At 44.9% G+C, this 9,788-nt stretch overlaps 1 protein-coding gene across 1 annotated transcript in view; it reads left to right on the top strand.

Moving 5' to 3' along the window:
• The first annotated feature begins 289 nt into the window (after positions 1-289).
• Positions 290-9,788, top strand: part of TIMD4 (T cell immunoglobulin and mucin domain containing 4) — a 35,865-nt gene continuing 26,366 nt past the window's right edge. Inside the window, exons 1-3 of the mRNA XM_019924884.3 lie at positions 290-396; positions 6,091-6,429; positions 8,609-8,935. Of these exons, the coding sequence (XP_019780443.1) occupies positions 339-396; positions 6,091-6,429; positions 8,609-8,935 (724 nt within the window). The 5' untranslated portion in view covers positions 290-338. The remainder of the gene's footprint in view (positions 397-6,090; positions 6,430-8,608; positions 8,936-9,788) is intronic.

The raw sequence follows: 9,788 nt of genomic DNA, 5'->3' as shown, positions 1-9,788 counted from the left end.
AGCTGCATGGTAGCCAGGAGGACAAGTGCACATACACACAAGCATAGATGCTCATGTATGTGTAGGAAATCCCCCTATATGAGTGGACAACGGAGTACATGCATGCCCACACCATCACTCCACATGTTTGCACACACACTAATGGGCAGGAGAAACGGGCTCAGCACATTTTATTATACATCCCAGATTGAGGAAGGCCATTCAGGAGGGGGAAAGGGAAGATTATGAGGCAAAACGAGAAATGAAACCTGAAGGTCCCGCCCTGTCAGCATTAACGGGAGTATAAGAAATGGAATTTGGACAGACGGACAGACTCCTGGGGCCTGCCAACAACCAAAATGTCCAAAGGGCCTCTGATTCTCTGGCTGGTGATTGAGCTCCAGCGGCTGTATCTGAGTAAGTGTTCTCAGACCTTCCATCCAGGAGTCCCTGGAGGCTTGGCACCTCCCGGATTTCCATGGCTGATCTATAAAGGTGAAGTCCATTTCATTCCTGCGTCCACTCAGCTTCTCTTGTTTGGAAGGTCTCTCCCTTTCTTTGTGACGCAGGGTTTATCTTGAGACTGGTTTGGGAGTTTTAGGGCGGGGGGATTTATGTTCATACCAGGAATGGTAATTCAAGAAGAGACACAGAGATAAGGGGTCAGATAACATGGGGGAAAGAAATGTCCTTTGCAGGTCTTACTAGCACAATCAGAGCCAGGGGAATTTGTTCTGCTAAGATGCCTTATTATAATCCTTATTTTTCTCTTTATTTTTAGGAGTTTTTGTTTGCTTCTTGGTTTGTTTTATTTTGCTGGGGGTCAGGCGTCCAGGTGAGGTTTACCTTTTCTGCATATTGTTTCCAGGTTTCGGATGATGCAAATGTACACACACTAGGTGTGGACCAGTATAGACCTTCACATCCTGCTGCTATACAGGTGGAATGCTCTGGGCTGAGCTGAAGTTGCATCTTGGTCATTAACTTTTGACACTGGTGACTATGGCCCTTCCATGGAAGAAATGAGGGACTTGGAAAAGACCAGTTTTAACAATCCATGATTCTAGAACTAGACAATATCTAATGTCCCTTGCAGTTTTAACACTTCATAGTTTCTGCACATGAATCTTTCAAATGTGCTGTGTGAGAAAGCACCTACATTCCACGAAAAACAAGCCTTTGTCATACTGTTCTTTGTGCCTTTCTTTCCTCTAGAACTCCATACACCCTCAGGTCTCCACCTAAGTCAAGCTTTTCCTGACTACCCATAGCCTCCAAACTGCTTTAAGTGTTTCTGCTGTGAGTTCCTGTCCTCCCTGGAGTCCCGCCATTAGAGAACTTGTCGCCCTGTAGTAGTTGCTCATTTAACTGTCTCTCTCCCCAGATACCCTGTGGGAGTTAGTGGAATGAAAGCAGTTCCTTTCCCTTTCTTTATCATTGTTTTTGCCTGGTCTTTACCTTGTCCTGGGACCTGGAGGTGTGGAGGGTTTGGTGATGCTGAAAGTTGCTCTGGCCACCTTTCCGGCTACTGGCTGGACACTGACTGAGTGGGCTTCTCCAACCCTACTTGAAGAAGGCAGCACCTGGTGGATGAGCTGTTTGTTTTTCATTTGTGCCTTTTCTAAAATGACCTCTTTAGAAGGCAGTGACTGCTCAGACTCATTGTTGATCAGAACTGAATGTGCTCTTAAAAGATGTCAGACCAAACCCTTCACTCTGTAGATGATGAAATTGAGACCCAGACTGGGGAAAGGCCTTGTTTAAGGTCACCAGCTAGAGGAGGAACCAAGCTGGCACCAGAACCTAGGTTGTACCCACCATCCTGGGTAATTCCCCAAAAGAGAAATTGATTTAATACCAATGATTCCTTTGCTTCAGATAATTTTGCAGCTGGAAAGAAAGTTTCTTATCATATCTCTAAGATCAGAAATGCTTGGTTATTTGTACTAATAATTTATTAATTTCATGTGGCATTTAATACTCTATCTCTTGTGAACTTGAGAACTATTTCTTTTTTTTTTTTTTTTCGGTACGCGGGCCTCTCACTGTTGTGGCCTCTCCCGTTGCGGAGCACAGGCTCCGGACGCGCAGGCTCAGTGGCCATGGCTCACGGGCCCAGCCGCTCCGCAGCATGTGGGATCCTCCCAGACCGGGGCACGAACCCGTGTTCCCTGCATCGGCAGGTGGACTCTCAACCACTGTGCCACCAGGGAAGCTCTTGAGAACTATTTCTGAGGCGAGCATTATCTTCCCCCTTTGCCTTATGAGGATAATGAGGTCAGGATTAGTGTGGTTTTCCTCCAAAGAACACAAAAGCAGTAACTAGCAGAATAAAGTTCTCAATGTAAGCCTGATGGGTGTTTTTCTGCCACACCTGCTTCCTCTTTTTAACATTAATTTTTAATCCAATGAGTAATACAGAGACACCCTTGGTGGAACAATTTAAATGTTATAAAGTTAGATCCCTTTTGACTACTGCCCTCAACCCCAGTCCCTTTCCTCTGATCATGGAGCTGCTGACACAATGAGTTGGGTGTATGTCCCACCAGCCACTTTTCTCTACGTTTACTTTCACACGTCTGTGCCCACAAAACCTGCAAACTGGTTTATTTATTTTTTAAAATGGTTTTGTATGTTATGTGTCATTTTGAAATGTCTCCTTTTCATACGTTGATAAGGCTTGGAGTTTTCATGCCGATGGATATACATCTGTCTAATTCTATTAATCTTGTACATTGTGGTTCCACGGAAGGACTGTGCCATAGGTTAGCCACTCCCCATACGCACACTGTTCATTTCATTCCCACACATATGACACTGCAGTAAACATTTGCAAATAGGCTTCCTTGTGCACCTGTGCTTTTCTAGAGCAAATAACAAACCATAAAATTGCCCAGGCTTAGCGAGGTCACTTGCATGTTGAGTATTAACCGAAACTGCCGAATTTCCCCAGAGTGTGGCTGTACCAATTCACACCCCATTTCATTCCAGTTTACTCCAGTAGGCTAAGTCATTTCCCAGCTCCCAGTCTAGCCAACACTTCATATCATCAGCATTCTAGTTTTTTGCCAGTCTAATAGTTGAAGTTTACTGATCACTCATATTTCCTTGTCTATGAATTGCCTGTGTTGTCCTTTGCCCGTTTTTCTTTTTTTTTTGTTGTTGGAGTATACTTGCTTTACAATGGTGTGTTAGTTTCTGCTTTATAACAAAGTGAATCAGTTATACATATACATATATCCCCATATCTCTTCCCTCTTGAGTCTCCTTCCCTCCCACCCTTCTAGCTGGTCACAAAGCACCGAGCTGATCTCCCTGTGCTATGTGACTGCTTCCCACTAGCTATACATTTTACGTTTCGTAGTGTATATATGTCCATGCCACTCTCTCGCTTTGTCACAGCTTACCCTTCCCCCTCCCCGTGTCCTCAAGTCCATTCTCTAGTAGGTCTGTGTCTTTATTCCTGTCTTGCCCCTAGGTTCTTCGTAACCATTTCTTTTTTTGTTTTAGATTCCATATATATGTGTTAGCATACGGTATTTGTTTTTACCTTTCTGACTTACTTCACTCTGTATGACAGACTCTAGGTCCATTCACCTTACTACAAATAACTCAATTTCATTTCTTTTTATGGCTGAGTAATATTCCATTGTATATATGTGCCACATCTTCTTTATCCATTCATCTGTTGATGGACACTTAGGTTGCTTCCATGTCCTGGCTATTGTAAATAGAGCTGCAAAGAACATTGTGGTACATGACTCTTTTTGAATTATGGTTTTCTCAGGATATATGCCCAGTAGTGGGATTGCTGGGTCGTATGGTAGTTCTATTTTTAGTTTTGTAAGGAACCTCCATACTGTTCTCCATAGTGGCTGTACCAATGTACATTCCCACCAACAGTGTATGAGGGTTGCCTTTTCTCCACACCCCCTCCAGCATTTATTGTTTGTAATGATGGCCATTCTGACCGATGTGAGATGATATCGCATTGTAGTTTTGATTTGCATTTCTCTAATGATTAATGATGTTGAGCATCCTTTCATGTGTTTGTTGCCTTTGCCAGTTTTTCTATCTAGTCTTTCCTTATTGAGTAGTAGGATGCCTCTTTCTATACTGCGATACTTGGGATAATAAACTGTTGAATCTCCAGTAGAAATAATTCTGTCCCACATTTTTTATTAATTTACCAAATATTCATAGGAACAAGCTCATATTTAGAAGTCATTGGTTTTTGGTGCATGTGTTCTGCATTGCTATCACAGCTGAGGTTGAAGACAATTTTATTTTTTTCCCTGACTTCATGGGAGGCAAAATGGGCTTCCACAGCATGTACAATCTGTGAAACATCTCCATTGTGGCAAACTAAAGAGACGATGAGTTTAGGGAAGGCTCCAGGCGGGTCTGAATTTGGAATGACCTTTCATCATGAGAGCAAACTTTGCAAAACCCAGCAAGTACCTCATCTGGCTTACTACCTGGGCAACTACTAGGGCTCAAGCTCACCTTCTCCCAGAGAAGGATAGCTGGAAGTTGCTGCCGCCTAGGGTCAGGGAGGAATACGGTGCTACTGGCCATGTCTTACACAACTTAGCCAACGGGGTTAACAGAGTTAGCGAACGGAGAGTCTTACAGGAGGGTACCTTGACGAAAACCATGAGCAAAGAGATATGGGGATATATGTATATGTATAGCTGATTCACTTTGTTATACAGCAGAAACTAACACACCATTGTAGAGCAATTATACTCCAATAAAGATGTTAAAATAATTTAAAAAATATAAAAGGGATCTAGGTACTCAAGAAGGAGCAGGATGTCATCCTGACACTGGAGCTATAGCCTGCCTGGCTCTCCTGTCAATAGCATGGTTTGATTGAGAACAATCACTGATGCTCAGTTAAATCAGAGGGCTTAACATTTGCAGCAGTGAAAAACTTCCACGGACTCTCAGAGATGGAAGTTATCTTAGAAGAGGCTGTCCAGTGGTCCTCAAACAGAGTGGGTGGTCAGTGACATCAGAACGACCTGGAGGCCTCGGTTATGTACATTTCCATGGGCCTTGGCCTCTAAGATTCTGACTCAGGGTTGGGTAAGAAAATAGGTATTTTTAGCAAGCTCCCCAGGCCATGCTGATGAGCAGCTGAAGTTGGGAAACACAGATACTTCATTTTAAAAATGGTGCTATGTTCTATTTCGTATAGCTAACATGGTCAACCTAATCACCAGCATCTTTATGTCACAGCTGCCACTCCAAAGAATTCCTGTGATTCCTTTCCAGTTCTAACATTAAAAAAAAAAAAAAATCCACAAACTCCACCTAAGTTCACGTTCTCTAACAACAAACAAACGGTCCAGAGCAATTAATTTCTACCTCCAGTACTAAAAGGAGAAGAGGACAATGGGATATAGTTCAACAGCCTGTCTCCCTGCCATAGCAACACTCTGGGGTGGAAGACAGACAGAGACCCATTTGAGGCATTCAAGTCAGCAGTAGGTGATCACTGCCTATTAAGATACACTGGGTAGAGTGCAGTTTTGGACCTGTTTATATGAGTTAGTGGAATTGGATTAAAGGGTCAGGATTTTCCATGGAGAATTTATTGTTTTATTGAATGGTACTTAAGGTCAGAGTTTTTTTTAGTTGTTTGTTTGTTTTGCGTTACTTGGGCCTCTCACTGTTGTGGCCTCTCCCGTTGCGGAGCACAGGCTCCGGACGCGCAGGCTCGGCGGCCATGGCTCACGGGCCCAGCCGCTCCGCGGCACGTGGGATCTTCCCGGACCGGGGCACAAACCCGCGTCCCCTGCATCGGCAGGCGGACTCTCAACCACTGCGCCACCAGAGAAGCGCCGGTCAGGGTTTTTTTAATCAGCAAATCTGCTGTGGAGATGTGAGCAGACTCAGGCGGTCAGCTGTTTCCACTTGAGGGATGGAGGGGTGTGGAGTTAGGAGCTCAGCAGCAGCTAAGGGCAGGCCAGAATTTGGGCTAAAGAAACATATTCACTACGACCCTCTTCATCTTCCTGGAAGCATCTATCTGCACAATCCCTGTAGAGCATATTTGAGAGATTTCAGTACGTTACAGCCTAGTTTTCTCATCTTTCCTCGCAGCTCCAGCTGTATCAGAGAGTGTCGTGAGAGCGTTTTGGGGTCAGTCGGTGACTTTGCCCTGTACGTACTCATCCTGGTCTCCTAAGAGCAACAGCATGTGCTGGGGCAAAGGCCAGTGTCCCAACTCCAAATGCAACGATGAGCTTCTCTACACCGATGGGAGAAGGGTGGTCTCGAGGAAGTTGCCAAAATACCAACTTCTGGGGAATATCCGGAGAGGGGATGTCTCCTTGACCATCTTCAACACCAACGAAGGTGACAGTGGTGTGTACTGCTGCCGCATAGAGGTGCCTGGCTGGTTCAACGATGTGAAGAGGAACATCCGCCTGGAGCTGAGAGGTGAGCACGCAGGGACTGTGTCTGGGGATGGAGAGGTTCACGAGTCATGGGTCATAGAGTCAGTGCATGGTGGTGGAGAGGCCGGAGCTGCTTAAGCAATGGGTGGGCAGATTACATCTGAGACATGTTGATGACCAGAGGAGCCACAGCCTGGAGCAGACGCCTGTAGGAGCCAAAAATCCCACAGAAATGAGGGAGGGGTAGAGGGTGGGGGGTAGGGAACCAGTGAAATTCAGGGTCACTCTGAAGAGGGCAGCTGCTGCTTCTCTAGGGAATTGCAGAAATTTGGGCCCAGTGCTTTCAGATCTCCCACTTATCATGTGAAGTATATTGACTTTTGCCTGTTGGCAAAGATTTCACAATTTTAAAAGATATTGGATGAATGAGATAAAATGTGTGGTTCGTGGATCAGCTTCAGTCCATAAGCCCAACTTCCAGCAGAGGGGAAAGGGCAGGGGATTTGGAGATAGTCACAGCAGTTTTCAGGTGATCGTTCCTTCTGTTACCATCAGTTGCTTTTGATGACATTTGAAATATGGTGGAACTCGTAACGATTTGAGCTGCATGGAGTGCAGCCTGTGGTTGAATCATGTGAACAATAGCCACTGTTCCTGCTGGTCTGGAATGGAGCCTCTCGAATTCAGCCCTGTGTTCAGCCTGCACCGAGGACGGAGGATTCTTGGGCTCTGTTCCTAACTGGACTGGCGTCTATGAAGGCAGGTTCTGGCTAGCCAGGCAAGTCATAAGCTTCTCCGATGACTCTCATGTGCTCTGAAATTGAGAACAACTGATGGGGATGCCTCTAATTAGAGAACTTTCACAAGCATATATGAAAGTATACTTTTTATATACTGAATATATATATCTAGTATATTTTTCTCAACTCTGTGAGATAGAGGTATCATTAGGATTTGTTAAAGTTAAATGATGCCAATCCAAGTCTTTGCTTTTCAAGCCTGATATAACCAGCTCTTACTCTATAAAATATTGGTTGACATCAGCACTCTATGAGGACATTTCTAAGTTCACTTGAAACTAATAATGTCTTTCTGGTCCATTAGAGTTAGTGGAAAGTTGGCATATTTAAGAGAGGGTGGTATCTGTAGAATAACTGTTGCTAATGAACTCAGATTCAGATGTTTAGGGGGTGAGTGGTTTGGGCATGAACCAATCTTTAATATCTGAAAGAGATTACATTTTCACCCTATGTTACACTCTTTGGACTCGCTCTTTTTAGATTTTAATTTTTATTGTAGAAAGAACACCTAGCATGAGTTCTACCCTCTTCATGAATTTTCAAGTGTACAATATACTATTGTTAACTATGGGTACAATGTGTGCAGCAAATTTCTAGAGCTTATTCATCTTGCTTGACTGAAATGTTACGTTTGGGCTCACTTTTGGTGGGATCATTCATTTACTCATTCATGCATGTTTTTGGAACACCTATTATGTACCAGACACTGTGGTAGGTATTAGATTTGTAGCAGAGAACAAAATAAATACCAGCCATTCCCTCGTGGAGCTTACAGTGTACTAGGAGAAACAGACATTCCATAACAATCAACAAACAAATGTGTAGTTAGGAAATGCAACAAATGCTATGAAGGTCAAGTATGAGTGTGCAAAAAATGTCGAATGCGGATGACCTCCTTGCAGAAGCGTCCTTTTAGCTGAGACATGAGGGTTAAGGAGGAGTCCATCTAAGGAAGAGAGAGTCTAGGAAGCAGTAGGTACAAAGTCCCTCAGATGGAAGGTCACTAATACTGTGGAAGAACTGAAGAAAGGCCAGTGGGCTGGGGAAAAGTGAGGAGAATAGAGTGGAGGCCCGAGATGGGAAAGAAAGAGCAGATCAGGTGGGGCCCTGAGGGTGAGGTTGGGGGTTGGGTCTTCATCTTAAGGGCATGGAGAATCCAGTAAAGAAGTGTAGGTAGGGGACTGACATAATTAGATTTGTCATTTTCAAAGATTACTCTGGCCAGTGTGTGAAGAACAGGTTGGAAAGGCCAGGACTAGAGTTAAGACACCCAGTTTTCATGGGCATTTTAGTGGTCCAGGCTCGTGGGCCGGGTGAGGCAGCAGAAAGGCAAGAGAAATGGACGGATGCCGGCTACATCTGTAGGGTTTCTGTCTTCCTCCGTCTCCACTTGGCACCAGACGTATCTTCTATTGGGTACAGGTCCCACAACCACGCGCTCAACAACCACCCATCGCTCAACAACCACCCATCGCCCAACCACCGCCGCCACCACCGCCGTGACGACAACCACAGCTGTGCTTCCAACAACGACAGCTGTGCTTCCAACAACCACAGCTGTGCTTCCAACAACCACAGTCGTGCCTACACCTGACCTGCCAGCCACACCACCGCTTCAGATGAGAACCGCTGCTGCACTCACCACCACGGCAGCCACATGCCCTCTGACAACACGGGAGTCCCTTCGTGAGGAAGACACGATACTTCTGACCCTTGAGCCTTCCACAGAAGGGCCCATCCTCACTGCAGGTGCCTGGTTCAATGGGCCATTCTTTCCCTTCTTCTGGTCAGATGTACCTTGGATCCCTTGGAAGAGGGTTCTCCTGCTGAATGGGGCAGCCCAGCAACTTACTCTTAGGTCTATGTGTGTGTGTGTCTGTGTATGAGTTTGCCAGGGCTGTCATAACAAATTCCACAGACTGGGTTGCTTAAACAACAAAAGTTTACTTTCTCACAATTCCGGAGGCTAGAAGTCTGAGATCAAGGTATCAGCAGGGTTGGTTTCTTCTGAGGCCTTTCTCCTTGACTTCTAGATGGCCGTCCTCTCCCTGTGTCCTCACATGGTCTTCCTCCTTTGTGTGTTTGTGTTCTAATGTCCTCTTTTTGTAAGAACACCAGTGATATTCTATCAGGGCCCATCCATGTAACATCATTTTTACCTTAATTACCACTTTAAAGGCACTATCTCCAAATACAGTCACATTCCAAGCTACTTGGGCTTAGGGCTTCAATGTATGAATTTTCAGGTAGGGCTGGGGCAGGGGTGGGAGGGGACCACACAATTCATCCCAAAACTCTGTGTGTGTGTATAGTTTCATTAAATTGTTTCTTTTCATTGTTTTATGATTTCCTTTTTTGTTGCTTTTTTTTTTCCTTTGGGCTTTTGAAAAGTCAGCATTTTTGGTTCTCCAGTTGACCTCCCAGGAGTCTTGGGGACACTGTAAAGAACCAGGAAATGTGAACCTGGGTCAGACACCAGTTCCATCCTGCCGGGGCTTAAGTCCCTACTCAGGCATTAGAGATTGGCTGAGGAAAGGCCTCCAGATGCCTTAAAATATCCCGTGATGAACTGGTTCTACCTTTTCTTTCTTCCTTTCTTTCT

This window comes from Tursiops truncatus, chromosome 3 (assembly GCF_011762595.2).
Source record: "Tursiops truncatus isolate mTurTru1 chromosome 3, mTurTru1.mat.Y, whole genome shotgun sequence".
In the NCBI taxonomy this organism is placed as follows: Eukaryota; Metazoa; Chordata; class Mammalia; order Artiodactyla; family Delphinidae; genus Tursiops; species Tursiops truncatus.
The sequence above is the reverse complement of the archived record's forward strand: the minus strand, read 5'-3'. Positions and strand labels throughout refer to the sequence as shown.